This window comes from Prionailurus bengalensis, chromosome C2 (genome assembly GCF_016509475.1).
Source record: "Prionailurus bengalensis isolate Pbe53 chromosome C2, Fcat_Pben_1.1_paternal_pri, whole genome shotgun sequence".
Lineage (NCBI taxonomy): Eukaryota > Metazoa > Chordata > Mammalia > Carnivora > Felidae > Prionailurus > Prionailurus bengalensis.
The window spans coordinates 154060402-154082455 of record NC_057350.1 but is presented as its reverse complement, the minus strand read 5'-3'; the positions used below and the strand labels follow the sequence as shown (position 1 = coordinate 154082455).

At 50.4% G+C, this 22054-nt stretch overlaps 1 protein-coding gene across 4 annotated transcripts in view; it reads left to right on the top strand.

Moving 5' to 3' along the window:
- ITGA9 (integrin subunit alpha 9) overlaps positions 1-22054 on the top strand; it is a 361953-nt gene that overhangs the window by 241443 nt on the left and 98456 nt on the right. For all 4 annotated transcript variants that reach the window (XM_043595760.1, XM_043595758.1, XM_043595761.1 and 1 more), the window contains exon 19: positions 20319-20405. In XM_043595760.1, coding sequence (XP_043451695.1) covers positions 20319-20405 — 87 coding nt within the window. The remainder of the gene's footprint in view (positions 1-20318; positions 20406-22054) is intronic.

The window sequence follows — 22054 nt, the reverse complement described above, 5'->3', positions numbered from 1 at the left end:
ACCAGCTCCTGCTCCCAGTCGTTTGAGGGCTCCCTCTGAAGGATGAGATGGTCCTACCTTGGCAAGGGCGCAGTTGAGTGTGAATGCCCACGGGACCGTCTGCCGTGCCAGAGCTGAAATCAGAGTTGGGCCAGGAGCAAATGACGCAGGGCATCTGAGGCATATGCTAAACCGGTTTCTGACCCGTTCACCCATAGGACAAATTGGGGACAAATGTCATTGGCAAAGGATTAGAGTTCCTGGTATGATGTGCATAAAATATTCCATAACCCATAACTGCCTTTTGCCATTTGAACAAAAGCATTGGTTGACTCTCCTCCTGGCCGTAATCCCTTCCTGAGATTTTCCGTGAGCCCGAAGGGAAGACAGTCTGCATTCTAAGTAGAGGTAAACAGATAGGACTTTGTGTTTTGGATGGAGATGAGTGGAGTTTGAATCTAGACCTTGACTCCTCCTGATCATTGTGCTTGACGCTAGACATAAATTAGGAAGCAATGTAAATGGGAAAATGCCTGAAAAGTTATGACATTTAAACCACACTGTGCAAGAGACCTTATTTTGAGCTAAACAAATAAAACCCAGGCTTTAGGAAAGGTAAATAAGGAATTGATTACTTCAACCACAAACTCCTTCTGTTTACAAGAATATCAATGCTGAAGAAATTTTAATCTTAACATCTTAACAGAGGTCAGTGCAGCGCAAATAAAAAGTTAAATGTGCTTCAATAACTTAACAAATACTGAGGTAAAGAACAGTCTTACCGGTGAGTTATCTTCTGTTTAAGTGGGACTGAGGAAAACCATCTCTTTGAAGAAGTTTATGAAACACCTCCCTTGTTTTTGTTCTATTTGTGTTTTGGTCCCGTTTCTTTCTACTTGAGGTACCCTCAAGCACTTTGAAGGTTTGGGGACAGTAAATAAAACTGATGGCCATTTTTGTCATCCATCTTGAGTTGGTATGTTCTCCTGTGTTCAGGAGTTCACTCCTCGGTCCCCAGGGACACAAGTACAGTGGAATGCGTTGATGCCCGGGTTTCTTGTGCACGTCCCGTGTCTCCAGGGCCCCGTTTCCCTTAGTTTGAGTCAGTGGGCCCAGTGGGGACCCCACCCCTCAGAGCCTAGCGAAAGATGTACTGCCAGTCTGAAGTTGTGTTCTTATATTCTGTCTCTCTCCTCTTTCTCTGCTTTTCTCTGTGGACATCCGTTCTGCCTCTCCATGGGGGCTAACCAAAGAAGAACTGACCGTAACTTCATAGCAAAAGAGTAGGGACAGGCCAGGGCTTTCCTGGGCTGGCAGCATGGGCTTGGCGAGACGGATGGGTGGCCAACCACGTCATCATGGCCACCCCTTCCTCAGTGGTTCCTGCTGGCCGGATGGGATGTCAGTAACTCACAGGGGCCCTCATGTACCCTTCACAACAACTCTGTACCCATCACTGGCACAGACCACCCCCAGCTGTAGTGGCCCAATACAGTAACAGTAATCTGACATTGCTCATGACCCTGGCGGTGGTCCCACAACACCAGACCCATCTTCTGACTTTGCGGGAGCATCTGTGGGGAGCCGGCAGGCCCGCGGGCAGTTGTCTGGGGCCATGGGAGCCACATCTCTGTGGTCTCGTCCTCCAGCAGGCCAGCCCAGGCTCACGTGGGCTCCAGGAGAGCCAGCGGAAGTTCCAAGCGCTCCGGAGATGAAGCCTGCCACAGGCAGAGCATCGCTTCTGCTGTGTTCTGTTGGTCAGACTAAGTCACGCGTTCCACCCGGACCCGAGGTGGAAAAATGAAGTCTACTTCCTGCTGGGGGCAGCTGCCAGGAGGCGCGGACGTGAGGAGGGATGGAGGGGGGTGTCATTGTCTTTACTTCTCAACCTTAAGTCAAGGATCCTACAGGGAGGAAGCAGAGCACAGCTTTGGGAGGTTTTGGAAAGTCGGGAGCAGAGCTCGAGAATCCGGTGTTTCTAAAGGATACTCCCTGGGTGCACCTGGGTGGCTCCGTCAGTTGTGAACAGGTCACGATCTCACAGTTTCGTGAATTCGAGCCCCGAGTCGGACTGTGCGCTGAGGGTGCAGAGCCTGCTTGGGATTCTCTCTCCCTCCCTCCCTCTTTCTGTCCCTCCCCTGCTTGTGCCCTCTCTGTCTCTCTGTCTGGGTGAAAATGACACCGGGAGGAGGAAAGGACCCCATCCAACTCTTTCTTGTGATAGAGAAAACCGAGTACGGGTTGGCTTCCGGCTCTGGCTTGATTTTCACAAAGACTCAGCAGAGCCATGCTAGGGAGAGGAGCACACCCAGGGTGTGACAGGGACTCTGTTGGGCACAGTCACAGACATTGTGTCAGGAAGCACCCCTGCTGATCCTGAGGAGACGCAATGATCATCTCTGTTTCGCAGAGGGGAAGACTCAGCTCAGGACGATGGTGGTTTTCTCCAAGTCACCAAGCTACCAAGTGGCAGCGTGGGACTACACCCCCCATCTGTCTGATGACAAAGCTTTTCTGTTGCCATCCTGCCTCACAGTTAAGGACAGGGCCTAATCCTTGACATCAGGAAACTGCCAGGAAGTATATATTGTCATCCTACCTGCTGCCGTCCCCTGTCCAAAATAGAGAATGAGATAAGATAGGATCTTGGAAATATCTTTCCTATCTTTGGAAATATCCAAAACAGAGGATGAGCTCACAGGCGTGGGTCAGGTGGGAGGAAGGTGAGCAAGACTGTCACTTGGACACTGAACAGAGTCATTCTGGCTTCAGAGTGTCCTCCAAGAGGGTTCCTTATTTCTGGGGTGACCATAGAGTCTATCAAACTGGGACACTTCAGGGACTCACTGGGAGCATCATTAATAATTAGCCCCAGGAAAACAGGCATAACTTGGGACTGTCCCAGGCAACTGGGATCCATGGTCACCCTACCTATGACCAAAATACAAGGAAGGCTTGGTGACTCAGCACCCTCCCTGGAGTGGGCACAAGGAGAAGACTCTGGCCTTGGAGCCAGATGAGGTGGGCCTTAGTCTACCCCCTTCCCCAACTGTCTGAGTCTGGGTCTCTGTACCGCAGCCCTAACGATGCCTACGCATCTATTGCTGTGCAGCAAATCACTTCAAAACCTAGTGGCTGCAAACAATGGTCGTTATCGTTCACAGCGGGTCAGGAGTTTGGGATGCTTCTAGCTCAGGGTCTCTCACGAGAGCTCCATCAGGATCTGATTAGGGCTACAGCTGTCTAAGCCTTGGCTGGGCTGTGGGGCTGGAGGATTTGCTTCTGAGGTAGCTCCCCACGTGGCTGGCAGGTTGGTGGTGGCGGTCGGCGAGAGGCCTCACATTTTCCGCACCAGGGCGCCTCCAGCAGGTTGTCTGAGTGTCCTTACAACATGGCGGCTGACTTTCCCCAGAGCGAACCAGGCAGCTCACCTGCTCACGACCTTCTCTCAGAAGGTCACACAGAATGCATCACTGGTGCCACATGATGTTATTTGGAAGTGAGTCAGTAAGTCTGGCCCACGTTCAGAGGCTGGGGACTGAGACTCCACAGTTTGAGGGGAGGAGGAGCAAATAATTTATAGACACACTTGGAGATCACTGTCCCTATTCAGGATGGATGTTCCAGACTTAGAAGTTAGTACTGTCTGTAGAGTGCCTGCAACAGTTCCTGGCACTCGTTAAAAACAAAGATTCTCTTGGCCCTCCAAGGTCCAGAAGCAGCATTCCCAAATGACGATGGACAAGGACAGGGTTCAAGGTCCGGCAAGCCTAGGCATGCCTGCCAGACACGAGAGTCACCTTTACAACTAAAGGGCTGATGATATTGGGTCAGCTCTGAGGCTGCTTCAGATATAGGCCATTCCTCTGTGGGATCCAGATAGAAGACTCCATCTCAGTGTGAATCTAACACATGTCCCCCTAAAACCCTCTGATGAGAACCCCTCCGGCCCCCCTCTGGTGCCTGGAGCCATCATGGCTGAGTCTCCCCCCTTCTCCAGGGAGCTGGGCCCCAGAGCTGTAGCACATGGCCCTACTTTGGGGACCCTTCTCCACACCACCCTCTGCTAGTCCCTTTCAAGGGCTTTTACTTAATTTGCTTCCCAGAACACTGAGATAGGTACTTATACATGTTTTAATGCTTTTTGTGGCAAGTGATAAAAACTGGCTTGGGTGAAAAAACAATTTATTATTTTGCAAACTGGAAAAAAACAAAAAAAACCTAGGGTTGGGCTGAGCCACAGTCTGTTGTTTGGGCCTCAGAAAGTTGTTACAGTGTCTCTCCATCTGTCAGCTTCTCTTTCTCATTTTGGTCCATTGCTCAGACAGGCTGTCCCCTCAGGGTGGCAAAATGGCCGCCAAGCTGCAGTGAATGAGCAATCTCATGTCATAAAAGTCCTAGCCTAGGTCACATGCCCCACCCCTCAGGGGAGTGGGAGTTGTGGGGGGGGAGTGCCACCCACAGTTCCTGGCTCCCCAGAGGGAATTTGTGGTAGGTTCTCACAAAGCTGGATGACAAGCGTTGTTATCCTCACGTGCCAGGACAAGAAACCGGGCTCAGCCCAGGTGAGTAACTTAGCCATAGACACAGTAGTTGAGGGTTCCTAATTCCCCTGCTCATGTTGATGAAGGAAGACGTTCTCCCTACCCCAGCCTTGACTCCTAAGTGCTCTGTGGCCATCTTAAGTGTCCACTTGTAACTCTAGGACATGACCAATGGCTCTAGAAATGAGTGGGTTAAAATGCCAATGGTGGGATCGTGACGTTGGATGATATCCACCCAGGGGAGGAGCCAGAATTTCTGGTTCTTCTCTGAAACGCTTGAAAGAACTCGGGCCTGGACAACCCAAGTGGGAGCTTTTGTTGTCTCAAGGTTCACGTGACTTTTCCCGTCACTTTTTAGTGCCAATTGTAAGATTCAAACACAGAATTCTTCCCCCGCGTGTCGTTTCTCAGGAGGGCTCTGAGGAGGTGCAGAGTTGGTGCTCGCAACAGAGGGGCCTCCCTCCTCTGTATCCCTTCATCCGGAAGGTTCCAGCTGAAAGGACAGCCTGTCGTCTCCAAGCACAGAGGAGGGCAGGACTGAGCCACAGATGGAGGAGGGAGGAGGGCCTCGAGAAGACAAGAAACAAGCTCTCTCCCCAAATAAGCAGAAAGCCTGAGCTGTGAAACCGAGATTGTTGGCACTGGGGAGGGGTCCAAGGGCGCTTCCCTCGTGAGGTCATTGGAACAGGGCAGGAAACGTGAATCTTGTGCCAAAGAAAACTCTCTGTGCTCTTTGTAAAAAGCCTGCCGTGCTCTCTTCACGAGGGGGCTGCTGGTCGAGGCTCACGGACGGGCACGTTGCCTGCCAGCACAGGCATCTGCTGGCCATTTCTGAAGGCCTGGGGCCACCCTCCATGCAGTCACACTGCTGTTTCTATTTGGGCTGAGGGTAAGCCGTGGATCCCCCAGGCAGGTGAGACACCATCTGGCCCTTTTATTTCTGGCCGGGAAACCCTGCATAGACCAGAGTCCGTTTCATGGCTTGAGACGCTGTGTGTGCAATGTTTCCTTCTCCGGCAGAAATACCACACGGGGCCCCAGGCCTCTCTCTGCAGCCTGCTGGGGTCCGGTTGTGTCTGAGACAGGATGCCTGCCATCCAGACGGTCACAGGGGCGCGACCCGGGGTGGAGGAAGCTTAGGTGCCGAGCGGCCAAACTGACCAGGGTTGGAATCACGATGTAGCTGCCCACATTATGGCAAGTTGTCCAACTTCCTGGGGCCTCATGTTCCTCATCTGTGAAGTGGGGGTTATGAGCCCTACCTCACAGTGGCAGGCTCAGATAACTTGGCGCTTCAAGGTCCAAAAGGAGAAGACATTCGGTAAATGTTTATTCCCTCCTGCCCTTCTGTTCTCTTCAGCATTTCTTCACCACGGTACCGTCATGTTAATCTTCTGGCTGCATTTGGGGCTTGAGGGGGGTGAGGGGCAGTGTAGAGAAAGGTGACGTGGGGGTATCCCGGTGACGGTGGTTGGCCCGTGCAGGGCTCCCGTACGCCAGCAGCAGGGGCCCCACAGACTTCCTAGCCTCCCTGGAAGGGGCCGTGTCCCGTGTTCACTGGCTGAGCAGACTGAGTCCTACTCCCTCTTTTTTTTGTTTAAGTTTATTTATTTTGAGAGAGAGAGAAAGAACACGAACAAGTGGGGGGAGGGGCAGAGAGCGAGGGAGACAGAATCCAAAGCGGACTCCGTGCCGTCAGCCCACAGCCCACACGCAGGGCTCAAATCCTGCGGGACCATGACTTGAGCCGAAATCCAGAGTCCCATGCTTAACCGACTGAGCCACCCACTCGCCCCAAGTCCTACTCCTTCTCAGGAGGCCGTCCTCCACTGTGGGTCGTGCCCAGGGCCAGTGGCTCTGAGAATCCAGCTTGGCGCTACTCCGAGCATGGCCTCCTGACACCAGCGGGACACCAGCGTCCGCATCACCTGGGACCCGATGAGGAAAGTGCATTCACGGACCGTTGAATCCGAAGTCCTGCGGGCGAGTCCCAGCAGGGTCCGTCCGATGCACAAGAAACTTGGAGAACCTCTGCGCTGTAGGCGCGTGATTGCAGAGCAGAGGAAGGAAAACCTGAGCCCCCGGTGCCCCGAAGGCCCCCTTGCAGACTGGTCCCGGTGAGGAGCTATCGGCTCTGGGGTCGGTCGGCCCCAGTCGAGTTCTGGTGCTACCACGCAGCTGCTGGGGGGGCCTCGGGCCGGTTCCTTCACCCTCCCTGGGCCTCCGGGTGCTCCTCTGCAAGATGGATGATCTAATACTTACCTCGCAGGGTTGTTGAGAAGCTTAAACCTGTCCCTCCTGACAAAGCGCCTAGGGCGGAGCCTGCCATGTGGTCAGAGTTCAGTGCACGTTGATTCTGTCACTTAGTTTTCAGGCAGCCCAGCCAGGTTGAGGGTCGAGCTCTGGGAGAGGCTTTAAACAGGCCTAAGGATTTGCCCCCAAATGTAGCGGCTCAGAGCGAAGGAAGCACTTGAAAAGCCCCCCCCCCGTGGAGCTGAGTAGCCACCACCTGCACCTCGGTGGCAGCACCAAAGTGATTGGCTAAGTCCTTACAGCAAGCTGGTGGGGTAGGAATTCCTCTCTGTGTTTTTACAGGGAGGTTCTTAAGGCACCACTGGACAAGTGACTGAACCCGAGTCAGTGTGAAAAAACTCATTGTGCAATCACAGGTCGAGAAGCTCACGGGGCCCCGGGGCCCTCCCCCTGGAAAGCTCTGTAAAGAGGAGAGTGGCTTTAACCCGCCCGCCGCCCGCCGTTCAGGGCCCCTTCCCGGAGCCTGGTGCAGGCAGTGTGGGAGGCCTCCTTCCCAAAGTGGACAAAGAGAAAATGCTTAGGAACGTTAATTAAATGAGTCTACGTTTAAGAGGCACTTAAGTGGATTGAAATCAATATATGAGTCACATAAGTCTGCACCCGCCGTCTTAGCTTGCACCCTTAACGCTGGGCGGGTGGAATTCTTTGTTTTAAAAGATCCCGGTCTGCTCGGTTGGAACGGACGTTCCCAGCAAAGCAGCTCAGCGCTGCATCGTGCGTTAGAGAGAATGAGGGCTTTTCTGAGGCCCGGGAGGCCTTGTGCTCACATCCTGAAGTGTTCCCACTGGCGCCTTCCCCCTACCTGGAGTACAGACAGAGGAGGGAACCTGGGTGTTTCTCTGATGGTCTCTGAGTTCCCTGGATTGAAATCCTGAGATAAGTCATCCTGCAAAAGTAGCATACTAGGAAGTGTTCCCAGGAGAAACCAGTAGGGAAGTGGAGAAGGAGGCCAAGCAAGGTATATTGAAGTTCTCAGGGAGGGGGAGGCGGTGGAGAAGAAAGAAGGTGGGTAACTTCGGCCTAGAGTTACAAGTCACATCTCAGCGCATCCCCATCAGGGTAAGAGTTCCCCCGAGGGGATGGGAATTCCCAAGCATGGCCATCTCTCTCTCCCCGTTCACAAAGAGTTGCTGTGTGTGCACGGCCGTGTGTGTGTGTGTGTGTGTGTGTGTGTGTGTGTAGAGGTGCATGGGGAGGGGGAGGGGGCCCTTCCAGCGCTGCGGACCCTTCCTCTGCCCTGCTGTGAGCGGGGCATTGTGTGGTCAGTCTAGCCCGCTGAGGTGGAACTAAAACCCAGTGTGGAAAGCAAGACAAATGAAAACGTTGTCCAAGGGAGAATAAAGGACGAGCAAAAACTGTCTGTGGGGGAGACACCCAGGAGATGACAGACGGAGGCACAGAAAGTGCGGATCAGCTGATTACTTTTGCAGCGTCAGGGCTTGGGAGGTAATAAAGAAGGCAGTCCATGCGTCGGTCCCCTGCCACCAAAGCCAGCTTCTGACATCACGAGTGTCAGAACAACAAGTTCAGAACACACGGGCCCCGAGAAAGTGTTATGAACCTGCGGCTCACCTTTTTTTTTTTTTTTTTAAGAGAACCAGGAAAATTCAGATCTTTTACAAACAACTCCAGCAAGATTAAACTTAAAACCTAGTCATTAAAACAACCAAAAGCAACCTTACTCTTTGTGTGTGTGAGTCATTTTAAATAATTGGCCAATTAACTGAAAATGTTGAAACCAAATATAGAGAAAGCCAACCATAATCCTAGAAAACCAGGACACTCCCCATAGTGTTCTTGAAAATCAAAAAGGACACATGACATTAGCATTTAGTTACAGTAGAGGGCCCTTCTCAGTTCAGTGCTGTAAAACAGGCTTCTTCTTGTTCCTTTTTTTAATTTTTTAATTTTTTTTTTAACTTGAGTTTATTTATTGAGAAAGAGAGAGAGAGTGAGCGAGCAGGGGAGAGGCAGAGAGAGAGGGAGAGAGAGAATCCCAAGCAGGCTCTGCGCTGTCAGCATGGACCCCAATGCAGGGCTCGAACCCACGAACCGTGAGATCATGACCTGAGCCGAAACCAAGAGTCGCGGGCGCTTAACCGACCGAGCCACCCGGGTGTCCCAACTTGTCCTTGTCCTAATCTTGGTATTGATACTCAAGGTTCTTGGTACCAGGCTTTTTCCTTGGCATGTGAGCAATCGGAACATCCTGAGAGACAGCCTGTGCTCTCCTCTCTGACCTTCCCGTGGGCATTCCCTACACCTCGAGTCCTCAACCGGTGTATGTTGCTCTGTTAGATCAGCCACCAAGGCCGTCGCTCTACGTCTGGGATTTAACAGGAAGGCTTGCTTAGTACCTCTGTGCTTGGCACCCGAGATTAGTCCACTAATGCCTGGTGAGTAAATTAATAACGGAGCGTAAGTCCCGCAGGGACCTGTTGGCCTTATTTAGTCTGCTAGACACAGTTCTGAATAAGAGGGCCCTCAGCTAGATCTTGCCATTTTAGGAAGAGTAGTTTTTGAAATTTTTTTTAATGTTTATTTATTTTTGAAAGAGACAGAGACAGAATGCGAGTGGGTTAGGGGCAGAGAGGGAGACACGGAATCCGAAGCAGGCTCCAGGCTCTGAGCTGTCCGCACAGCGCCCGACGCGGGGCTCGAACTCACAAGCTGCGAGATCATGACCTGAGCCGAAGTCGGACGCCCAACCGACTGAGCCACCCAGGCGCCCCTATGAAGAGTATTTTTTAATTTGAGTTGCTCGTCATTTGTAATAGTTTTTGACCTCCGTGTTCTGGATTTGTACAGGGAGCTCAATTTCTGCCCATCGAGTGCACCACTCCCGGGCAGCCATCATACAGGAGTGAGTATACAGGGGTCTTTCCTCCAGCAGCTGGGTCCTTCTCCCTCCCCGCAGGCTGGGAGCACCTCCTGGGAGGCAACAGGGGCCTGCTTATAAGAGCAGCGAAGGACAGCAGGGCTGCTCAGCAGACAATTATTAAATGAGAGGACGAACAAAAGAATGTGAGGCGTACCAGAAAACACGCGTCTCTCGTACACAAGAATTATTCTGCAGGAGCTGTTTCCCATTTCAGACAAAATAAGAAACACTTGTTGAATGAATGGATGGGCTTCCTCGGGGGCAGCAGAAGGCGGGCACCCATGTTGGCGCTGGCCTTGGTCTCTGGAGTTCGCCTCTCTTTGCCACTTCCTGGAGGGCATGGGGGCTCCAGTGTGTGAGGCTCCCGTTTGAGGCAGTGTGGGACCTATTGACAGGTGTTCTGTCCTCACGAGTTGGAACCCAAGGAAAGCACTTTTTTTTTTTATCCCCCTTCAGTCTGGGTCTCAATCTCTTAACCTCCAAAAAGGCAGTGACTATCCTAGCCCTTGGGGTCTGTTTCAAAAGCTGGCATAATACATGTGCTTCAGATGATTCCAAATCCACGTGTTCTGACCCTGCTTTTGCTCTAAGGAACCCCACTCTGGAGGGTGGGGCCTTCCATCTGCATCTTGAACAATGATTATAATGTAACCTAACCTTTGAGGGTGTGTAACTCGAGTGCACGTTGGAACCCCCCGGGGAGCTTGTTCAGCAAATGCTTGCCCGGGCTGTGTGCCGTGATTCCGTGGGTCTGCATCAGGGCTCCACCTGAGTCCTTTTTAGGAAGCTTTCCACGTTAGACATGGCCTTTCTAGCACTTGTCATACAAATTGGAGAGAAGTGCCCCCTCTGGTGGCCCACGGCCTCTTGGCCAGGAGCAGGATTCGAGAGCAGCCGTGAGCTGCTTTTCAGCCCTTCTCCCCCTCAGCTAGTTCTCTTGTGCGGTAAACAGCCTACACAACTGCGCATGATATCCCTGGCTCCCGCTGGTTCCAGTGCATCCTCCCGTCAGAAACCAGTGAGGGGTGTTGGTTGGTAATAACCTTTGAAGGTTAAAAGGTTGAAAGCAAACAAAGGATTCACCCGGAGTAGCTTGTGGAACAGATTGAGGAATAGCCGAGAGCAGGGCATCCACTAAGAGGGGGCTTGTGCTGGTCTGCATGGGGGGACGTTAGAGCTGATGTGTAATGGCAGCAAAGAAAGAAAAAGGAGGGAGGGATCATTCTAAAAGAAGATGCCAGTTCTTTAAGGAGAGTCCTGAGGTGTGCCCAAAAGCAGCTACGTGGACGCACCAACCAGATGGAAGAACCGAGTCAGCGGCTGGCCCCAGGGACGGGCCTTCGCCGGCCCATAGCATGCCCTGTGGAGAACAGTAGGCGGGGAGAGGTCCTCTCTGAGGCCCCGCCTCCTCATCTGTGGCCAAGGGGAGTGCATCAGCAGCTGTCTGTGTTCTAGGTGCACAGCTTACCGCACCAACTGCTTGTGGAGAGGGGGGAGGACGGGAGAGGTAATGGCCAAGTCCTTTCATATCCCCTCCACCCATCCTGGAGACCACCTTTGCCAGCTCCTCTGTAAGCTGAGTCTCGGCCTGTGTCCCTCTGCCCGCGGCTTTCTCGGCGACCAGCGTGTGCTATGCTCAAGCACCGAGGGGCTGGGAGTGCAGGACGGTCAGCGTTCCTGGGACAACTCAGACAAGGAGAGTCGGATGTTGAAGGGTAGACGCCCCGGATTTCTCACCCGTCCGTGGCATTCCTGCCCTGGGGTCGCCTCCCAAATAGAGGACTCGCAGCCCAATCCTTGTCCCGGCGTCTGCTGTGGGGGGGACCTAGATAAGGGACATGGGAATGGGCAGATCTCCAGCTCCAGAAGAGTGTGTCCTCACACACGCAGTAGCCCTCAAAGAACATCAGCCGTGTGCATGTTTTTCTGGAGGGCGGGGAGCATGAGGAAGGTGGTCTCCACTCTTGTTTCCCGAGCGGGTGGGCTCAGTGACGTAGAGCAATGCTTCTCACATGGTCACGATCACAGAGGCTACCCGGAGATCGTGTTAGCATACAGACTCTAATTCAGCAGGTCTGGGGTCCGACCTGAGAATCTGCATTTCTAACACGTTTCCCAAGTGTCGGTGGTGCTGCAGGTACAAGGACCACACTTTGAGTAGCAAGGCCCTTCCTGGCACAGCCCTTTGAAAATGGGTTTCGAGGGGCGCCTGGGTGGCGCAGTCGGTTAAGCGTCCGACTTCAGCCAGGTCACGATCTCGCGGTCCGTGAGTTCGAGCCCCGCGTCAGGCTCTGGGCTGATGGCTCGGAGCCTGGAGCCTGCTTCCGATTCTGTGTCTCCCTCTCTCTCTGCCCCTCCCCCGTTCATGCTCTGTCTCTCTCTGTCCCAAAATAAATAAACGTTGAAAAAAAAATTAAAAAAAAAAAAAAAAAAAAAAAGAAAATGGGTTTCGAGTGGGCAGGAGTGTAGGCGGGTTTGTAGGTGGGGTAAAACTCTTCACTGTTAGTACATCTCTAACACCAAGATCCCTGGCCAGGATTTTAATAAGTACCCCTCAAACACTGAATTCCTACAAACACTTAATTCCTTTCTCATGCAAACACCATTCATACATTGTTTCTATGCCCCGATGTTAAATTCTTTCCTGCAGGTTCCGGAGAGGCCCTCACCTTATTGATTGTCCAGCCAACCTGTAGGGAAGAGGAAAAAAGAGTGAAAGAAAATCGAAATAATTTGATTTGTGAGATAGACTTCAACTTTGAATTCTTAGTTGGTTGATGAAGAATTTGCAAAATCTGGGAACTATTTTTTTTTTTAATCTAAGAATAGAAAGCGTGTTTTTAAAAATCTAAGACAAGACGTTGCTTCTGTTTCACAGGTGGACAAAGTTCCTAGATGAAAGTCAAGTCATTACATCTTAAGGCTTAAAAGGCATGGCTTACTGATATTTCTTTGCGGGCGTCTGGGTGGCTCAGTCGGTTGAACGTCTGGCTTCAGCTCAGGTCATGATCTCACGGGCCCTGGGTTGGGGCCCTGCGTCAGGCTCTGTGCTGATGGCTCAGAGCCTGGAACCTGCTTCCGATTCTGTGTCTCCCCCTCTCTCTGCCCTTCCCCTCCTCATGCTCTGTCTCTCTCTGTCTCTCAAAAATGAAAAACATTAAAAAATTTTTTTTTAAATCTAAGACAAGACATTGCCTCTGTTTAACAGAAGGACAAAGTTCCTAGATGAAAATCAAATCATGATGTCTTAAGCCTTAAAAGGCATGGCTTACTCACCTTTCTTTGCACTTTGGGCTTTTCAGTTAGAGCTGGCTGATTTCTTTTGATTTGTTTGTATTCTCAAGTTCATATCCCTGTGGTTCCAAAGGGAGCAACCCCCAGCACTGAGGGAGGTGTTTTTATTTGTGTGCACTTTGTGAAAATGTAACGATTAGCTCTATATGGGGTTGATGTAATGCACCAAAGGGGGACATGTTACAGGAATAAGCTTCTTCAACTCATTTCTAATTCATATTGGCTTTTAAAATGTAATATTTTTACTCATTTTAAAGCTTTCAAAGCACTATTTTCTAAGGGCCAAGAGGACTGTTGGGAAGAAGACGCCTGGCTCCACTTGGATCAGATCATTGCTCCTCCCTCCCGTGACCGTGACCGTGACCAACCGACCTACCTGCCACTGACAGCCCCCTGCCTGTGACTGGCTCAGAGTTGCTTAAAGTGCACTCACCAAATTCCTCACCAAATTCGAGGACTTCACGTCAGAGGGGAATTTTGCATTAACAGCTACACGGTTCGTCCGTCTCAAACATTTGTCCCGACAGTAGTTCCTGCTTGCTTCACTTTTTTAAGCGTGAAAAGAACAAACCCAGCATGGCCTGCGCCTTGGCTGCCCAACGGGGTTTTGACAAAATTTGAGAAAGGCACTCGTTTTGTAGCGCTTTCTTTACCCCGTTCCTCCCAACGCCCCGTGTGTGTGGGTGATCATCTCTGGTGCCCTGGGCTGCTCAGCTGCCGGCTCCCGCCTGGCAGGAGGTCTGTAACCACGGACCCGGCCTTGCCAGGCCATCAGCCATATTTGGCATCGTAACATATGTGCCAGGTTCGCCGGGTTGTGCTCCCCGCCTTTAGGCTTGGTTTCCACGGATTCTTCGGGGGAGGGGGAAAGGGGGGCGTTGTCCGTTCCTCGTTTGGCATTCCCCACCCAGGCCCCTTCGGATCCATTCTTACGGTGCCAGCTAGGAACGCCTGGGCAGGCGATGTCACTGCTTGGCATTCCAGTTTCCTCCTTGTAAAATGGCATCAGAGGGGAAGCTACCACACAGAGGAGCCACTTGGCGCGTAGTAAGCCATTACTGAGTAGGGGCCGTCTGTGGATGCCATGCTTACGGCCATCGGCACCAGCAGAGTCCTATAAGGCAGGTGTTTTGCCTTCCTTTGACAGGTGAGGAAACAGAAGCTTAAGGAAAGGATGGTTAATTTCCCTGAGGACACATAGCTGTTGCCGACCTGAGCCAGTAATTAAAGTCGGGACGCTAACTTGTGCACTTTCTATGCTGTAAGCCCATGTGGTTTTCTTCTTGGGTAGGAATTTCATGGGCCCCGTCCCAAAGGATTCCCTTCTGGGAATAGGACTGTTTTTTCTGGTGAGGCTCAGGCTGACTCATGGTCAAATGGGGCCAATAAAGTATTTCCTGGGAATAAACTCTCTTTATGTTAACGCAGTTGGCCAACTTATTGGGAACCCCCGCTCACCTCTGAGCCCTCGGTTGGTTAGGGAATTGGGGATAAAGTGCTTCTGAAATTTACCCGAATTCTGTATTAGCTGAGTTAACATGGAGGTCTCTCTCACCAGCTCACAAGGATCACACCTCAAGTGCCTAGAAGGAATGGGGACGGGGTGCCTGGGTAGCTCAGTCGGTTCAGTGTCTGACTGCATCTTATGTCTTGATCTCAGGGTTGTCTGTTCAAGCCCTGCGTTGGAGTCCCCACTGGGCATGAAGCCTACTTAAAAAAAAAAAAAAAAAAACGTGGGAGGAGGAGAACTTAGATGAACGCTAAATTGCTAGACTGGCAGCCAGACGTGGGGACATGAGTGTCACCTTCAGTTTGACAGACACATGAGGAAGCTAGAAAATGAGAAGTCAAATTTCAAACTTTGGCGGGTGCCTAGCCCTTGCCCGGACCTTGCAGGTACGCTGCTCGCAAAGAGCACTGTGTTGGTAGTCAAATAAAGCACACTCCAGAATGAAATGAGATGGCGTGTGATTGGGAGGAAGGAGTCCCAGGAGGCTCCCTAAGCTCATTGTCTGATTCTTCTTGCCAACCGCTGCACGTCACAAACAGGACTGGGGCTTGACTCCACCGGCCAAGCTCCCGGGCCTGGGACAGCTGAGGTATGTCTGGAAGAAAGGGGGGCTTTGCCAAGGCAAGCATCGCCCCTGCCAGGCAGGCCAGCGAATGAACTTCTTCTTACAGTCCCTCCATCCGAATCCTCGACCATCCAAGGCCCATTCATTTAATAAATGCAAACTCAGGAGCCCCTAAGTGCCAGGCACGGTGCCAGGCATCGAGGATACAGAGGCAAATGTGCATAAACCAAGTATGCTTTTCATCACATGTTCTAGAAAATGTTCATTGATGTTTTCCTGATCCTGAGAGTAATGCGTGTCGGTTACAAAAAAAAAATTAATTTAAATTGAATCACTTAATCTCCAGGGAGAAGCCCCGATAGCATTTTATGGTATTGGATATTCTTGTTAGCCAAGGAAAAGTGGGACTGGGGAAAAGGCCAGTTATGTGAATCTTCTTAGAATAAGATCCAAAATTTCAGAGTAAAAAACTTTTTTCAGACTTGATTGGGTGTTTACTTGAAAAGTAAACTAGGGGTGCCTGGGTGGCTCAGTTGGTTAAGCGTCTGACTTCCACTCAGGTCATGATCTCACGGTTTGTGAGTTCAAGACCCATGTGGGGCTCTGTGCTGACAGCTTGGAACCTGGAGCCTGCTTTGGATTCTGTCCGTCTGTCTGTCTGTCTCTCTCTCTGTGTCTCTCTCTGCCTTCTCCCACCGGTGCTCTGTCTCTCTCTCAAAAATAAATAAAACATTTTAAAATATTTTGTTAAAAGAAGAAGAAAACTAAAAATTATGGAAATAAGTTTATATTATCCTACATTTAACAGCCCTTGTCACACTGGAATTATAATGTCAAGGATATCTTAGACCCAGGGCAAAAGCTTATTTGCTTTATTAGCATCTTTAAAATAACATGTTAGGGGCGCCTGGGTGGCGCAGTCGGTTAAGCGTCCAACTTCAGCCAGGTCACGATCTCGCGGTCCGTGAGTTCGAGCCCCGCGTCGGGCTCTGGGCTGATGGCTCAGAGCCTGGAGCCTGTTTCCGATTCTGTGTCTCCCTCTCTCTCTGCCCCTCCCCCGTTCATGCTCTGTCTCTCTCTGTCCCAAAAATAAATAAACGTTGAAAAAAAATTTTTTTTAATAAAATAACATGTTAATTTTGGAGACGAAGAAATTGAGTGCTAGATAGGCAGGTTTTGGGTGTGAATATTCCTATTATATCATAAGGTAATATTCTTTGTTTCAGATTTTGCCTTTTTTTTTTTTAGGACAATCACAAAAGGGTCATTTTACAAGGGTGTATTTTTTCCAAGCACTTCTCTTGATCTTTTTTATTTATTTATTTATTTATTTTTTTAATTTTTTTTCAACGTTTTTTATTTATTTTTGGGACAGAGAGAGACAGAGCATGAATGGGGGAGGGGCAGAGAGAGAGGGAGACACAGAATCGGAAACAGGCTCCAGGCTCCGAGCCATCAGCCCAGAGCCTGACACGGGGCTCGAACTCACGGACCGCGAGATCGTGACCTGGCTGAAGTCGGACGCTTAACCGACTGCGCCACCCAGGCGCCCCTTGATCTTTTTTATTTAAATCCATATCTTTGGAAGCATCTTAAAGTGTTGTCATCCAGGGATAATTATCAGTTAACCAACCTAAACTCAGCCAGATCAAGATTTATCAGTGGCTTTCGGTGGTTTGAGCAGTTTTCCAACATCACTTTCATTGATTTCATGAAAGCCTGCTTTTTTTTTTTTTGCAGCAAGGGCTTCATTTCCCTCCGCAGTAAATTTGTACCATGTTTGAATTGGGTCATCAGATGTCTACACTGTCTGGCAATCAGGGACAAAGGGAGATAGTTTGTTCACTGGTCCGTGTTCCCAGTCAGCTGAGAGCTGGTCATCATAAGTCTTGCGACAGTGACAAAGTTGTGTTTTCTAACCTAAAGTCAGGGTAAGCAACGATTGGGACATGGGGAACAGAGGAGCTAAGGAGACACCTGGTCCACCTACCTCCTGGCGGTACAGTACCAAGAGCCGGGCAGAAGTGATGAGCAACCCCCAGTAGATCACTATTTTGAAACTTCACTGGGTCTCTCTGTGTCTACAAGGTGCCTGCCCCTGCCAAGGGGGCGAACGGCTCCATAGTAAGCCTGTTTTTCAGTTCTGCGCTGGGCGTAACGTGAAGCCAGAACAAAGAGGACGCGATGCTGCTTTGGGGTAAATTGTTCCCCTGGCTGGGCGGGGCTACACAGATTTTATTCACTGCAGATAAGAAAGCTCTTTCTTGGTGAGTGTGGATTTAAACGTGACCAATTAGCATTGTAGGTTTCCCTTGCATTCCCTTTCCTCACCTGAGACCAAATGCCCCGTACTTCCCAGTGACTCCCAGTGCCGGGAGCCTCAGCTCTATTGTGTGAGGTCAGGTTCACCAGAAGCAGAACCCGAGCTGGGCGTTTCCGTGCAAGCGATTTATTAGGGAAATGCTCTGGAAAGAAGCGGAATGAATGGAGCGGAACGGGACAGAGGAAGGAACCAAACGGATGTGCTGTCAGCTGGAGGCTGCTTCAACCTAATCCCACTGGAACCCGAGTTGCACAGCAGAGCTGGTCTCACCTGGAGGCAGAGGGATGGCCTTTTGCACCCATGCCAATCACAGGCTGCAGAATCCTTGCGGGGAAGGGCGTTGTAAGCCCCCGGGCGAAGCGGCTCCCATTCAGCCGGGAGCTGATTGAACCCACGTAGTAAAGGGATCCTCGGGCAAGCACCCACACCATCCATACAAGGAGTCACGGTGTTTGCGTACTTCACAACTGTCGTAGGAGAGCGGGGTATGGAAATAAATGACCCCAGCAGGGCCGTATTGGTGCTGACAGGCAGCAGAAGGGTGATGCATGATATCCCTTCCTGTAGCACCACCAGGAGCTCATGAGTCACGAATCGTACACTGAGCGCTCTGAATCCCAGAGAGGTCTGTGGTGTTTGCTCTTTCTGCTTAGCCCCACCAAGATCCAACCAGAATTTTATAATCTCTAGTAGACTGAGTAGAGTGACGGAAAGAGTTAGACTGATGCAAGAAATGCTGGCTTCAATGTTATTTTCTAGCATTTTGGAATTAACAAAAAGAAATAAATTCAGCAGCTCTTGAATAATCAATCAAAAGGAATCTTAGGCCAAGGCCAAGAAAACCAAGGGCTTCTCAAGTACCAGAGCAAGTTTTTGAAGCCACGGTCATTCCTGCACACTCACGCAAAAACTAAAAAGGTCTTTGGGGCAATAAATCTTTATTTCAAGAACAGATAGACCTTTGACTTGAATTGAAAACCTCTCTCCTGGAGGCGTCTGGGTGGCTCAGTTGGTTAAGCATCCAGCTCTTGATCTCGGCTCAGGTCATGATCTCATGGTTCGTGGGATTGAACACCACGTCAGGCTCTGTGCTGATATTGCAGAGCCTACTTGGGATTCTCTCGCTCTCTGCCCCTGCTACACATACTCGTATGCTCTCCTGCCCACGTGTGTGTGCTCTCTCTTACTTTCTCTCACCCTCTTAAGTTGAAGGAAGTGAGGGAGGGAGAAAGAAGGGGAAGGGAGGAAGGAAGGAAGGAAGGAAGGAAGGAAGGAAGGAAGGAAGACCTCTTTCCTTCTTTGAAAGGGATTTCTAGTGGGGTATTGAACTTCACAAAGGGAGTTTGGAACTAGGTTGAATAATCGTGTAATTTATATACATGCTGGGATGCTCTTGAGAGTAATTATACCCATGACAGGTATGAACGGGAACTGTGCCAGGGAAACTGACAGTCAGCGTCACCTAGGCTTGGGCTCGCTGCCTCTGATGCCCACAGGCTGATTAGCTAGGATTTCAAGGAGCTTCTCCTTGGGCCAATGTGGACTCTGCTTCTGCAGGGAGGAGTATGAGGAAGGGGATGGTGACAAAGCCACCACACTGAATCATTAGGACCAATCTTTGGCATATGCAGGTCTCGAGACAGCATTTGAGAAACTATTCTCTGGTTTCCTTATCGAAATTGCCAACACATACCCCCAGGCTCCAAGAGCAGCCCCTCACTCTGACGTGTAAATGTCGGTTTCTCTGCTGGGAGGTCTCTTCTTTCTAAGCTATGAGCTCTTCAAGGACAGGACTGACATCTTGCAGACCTGTGCCCTTCACACTGATCATGGTAGGTGATAGGCTGACTCGGCTAACCCAACAGATGCTCAGGGTCTGTTCTGAATCCTGTGCCATTTCCATACTCTGGGTGTGAACTTAGCACCCGTGAGTATTTGGTGCCAAGATGCACGAAGTAAGCCTTGGAAGCAGGACTGAGAAAGAGTGTTCCTGATAGTGGGGACAACTTAAAGAGAGGTGTAGAATAGTAAAGGGTGTTCGTGGAATAGTAATGTGTATGCTTATTCGCTCTAGAAAATCAGAGCTGTGGAATGGAGAAGGAGACAGGCTTTAGAGTGCACCAAGAAGGCACATGACCTCATTGAACTTTGGTGTCCTGGCCTCTAGACACACAGCAAGTGCTGGTTCTGTGCCTTTGCCTTCTCCAGAATCTGCAACATACCGTCTCCCCTTGGAAGTCTTGATTTGGCTTCAGTAACTTGGATCCTGTGGGTTCTGAAGAGCCTCCTGGCTTCCCTGTGTTGTAGACACAGGTGGAAAGACAGCAGCTCGCCACGACCCCTCTCCTGGCTTTCTCGGGCCACCGTGTGTAGGGTCCAGCCCTGGTGGGCTACACAAGGAAACTTCTCCTTGCCCTTGTACCTGGGCAGGCTTGCAGGGGCCCTGCTCAGCCCTCACACACCTCCTTGGTGTGTATTTTCCTTAGAGTCTGTCTTTCCAAAACTAGCAAGACCTTGAAAGGCAGGAGTCGAGTGTGGGCTTAGGAGAAAGCGTCCAGAAAGCGTCCTGTTGTCTTTGAGCCAAACCTTTGGAGACATCCAGCTCACGTGCGGCTGGTTCAGTTTACCAGGAGAGCACCGGGGTTCAGAGCCGAAACATTAGTTAAGAATGTCCTGGGCACCTGCTTCCCTTCCCAGGGGGACCATAGGTAGGGTGGGCCACCAGAGGAGGGCTAGGGGACTGGGCCTGGTCCCAGGTTCCCCTCCCACCAGAGCCAGCAGTGACTGTTGTCTGGGAACTGCCCCAAAGAAGGACCGTGTTTGCTAAAGTCTCGATCTGCCTCTCGGAGGCCACTTACACATATCTGTCCACACAGCCAGCCCATCCGTTGGTGCTTTTTGTCTTTCAGGAGGAAATGGGCATTTCCTGTGAACTGCTGGAATCAGACTTCCTCAAATGCAGCGTGGGATTTCCTTTCATGAGGTCCAAGTCAAAGGTAAGGGGCAGATACAGGGCACTTCCTTCACAGAGGCCCCCAGCCCTTCCCATCAGCCACCTGCCCGGTCAGCTGCACCCCCACCCTCAGTCTTCCTCCACAACTCTGCCCTGGGCAGTGGCGCCCCAGGGGCCCTGGACACATGTTCCCCTTTGATCCACGTGACGTACCCTGAATGTGAGAGACATACCATGGCCTTGGGACTTGGGCAAGCCCCGTCTGGTTGGCCTTCTTGAAAATCTTTCTTTGGGACATTCCATGCCACTGTGAGAGAGACAACGTAGGAGAAACGTGGTCTGGGCTAGTGACCTACCGTTCTGACTGTCACTCCCCTGGGTACTCAAAATTTTCTGAAGAGACCTCATAAAATTCTTAAAACATAAATACTGGTATTGCATTTTATTTTTTTAAAGTGAAAGAAATTAGAGTCACTTTGGCATTTGCAAGAACCCAAATTTTCTGAGCTTAAATAATGTGGTCATGGTCCAGTATATTCAGACATTCATGGAACATTCTGGTATATGCCAGCCTTATAAGAATATGCAAAGATATGTAGAAGATGTGATTTTTGGAAGCAAAACTAGGATCTAAAAGATCAGGTCTGCCTTTTGAAATGGAAGCTATTTTTTTCCTGCTACGATTTGAAGGAAATTTCACATTCCTTTGCCGAACATCCCCCCCCACCCCAAAAAATGAAAATTTAATCCTCCCCTCCCCTCCCCCTTGTCATAGAATCAAATTGTTTTAATCTCCAAGGCATTTTGGTCCCAGTACCTGGTAGCTGTTTTGCAAACCATTTGTGAGAATATTCTAGTGAGAAGAAGGTTTGCTTATTTCCCAGCAAATCGCTCAGACCCTTCAGTCTCATTGAATATGTCTGCTCCAAACTACAGTGGCTCTTACATCTGTGATTTCTAACCCCTCTCCTGCTCTGTTGCTCATTCCGTCCACAATCATCCCAGGAGAAGGGATGAGGTAGCTTCCCCTAGAAAACGAGTTACAGGGGCACCTGGGTGGCTCAGTCAGTTGGGCGTCCGACTTCAGCTCAGGTCATGGTCTCATAGCTCGTGAGTTCAAGCCCCGCGTTGGGCTCTGTGCTGACAGCTCAGAGCCTGGAGCCTGCTTCGGATTCTGTATGTCCCTCTCTCTCTCTACCCTCCTCTGCTCATGCTCTGTCTCTCTCTGTCTCGAAAATAAATAAACATTAAAAAAAAAAAAAAAAAAAAAAGAAAACAAGTGACAAATAGCTGGCCGGACCCTGGCCACATCCCCTTAGACTCCAGGTAGGGTGAGGAGAAGGAGGAACACCCTGAACCCTGGACATGATTGCCCTGTGGAAACATACATGGCACCTCCACACACAAATTTAATTGAAATCTTTTCAGCAACAGAAAATAGACTTAATTGAAAAACAGTGGCAGTTGCCATTTCATTGTAAAATCCAGCCTGTATCCCAAATCAAACCTAAGGTGTGTCTGGCTAATTTTAGTTTAAAGATTACGTTAGGAAAATTTTGTCACTTCCATGTACGGATCCAGGATCGCTTACCATAAAGAGAGGGTATGTAGTCATAAAAATGAATATAGTGAAAACAAAGCCACGTTGAATTCGGAAGCATTCAATTTTGTCAAAATTCATTAACTCTCAAA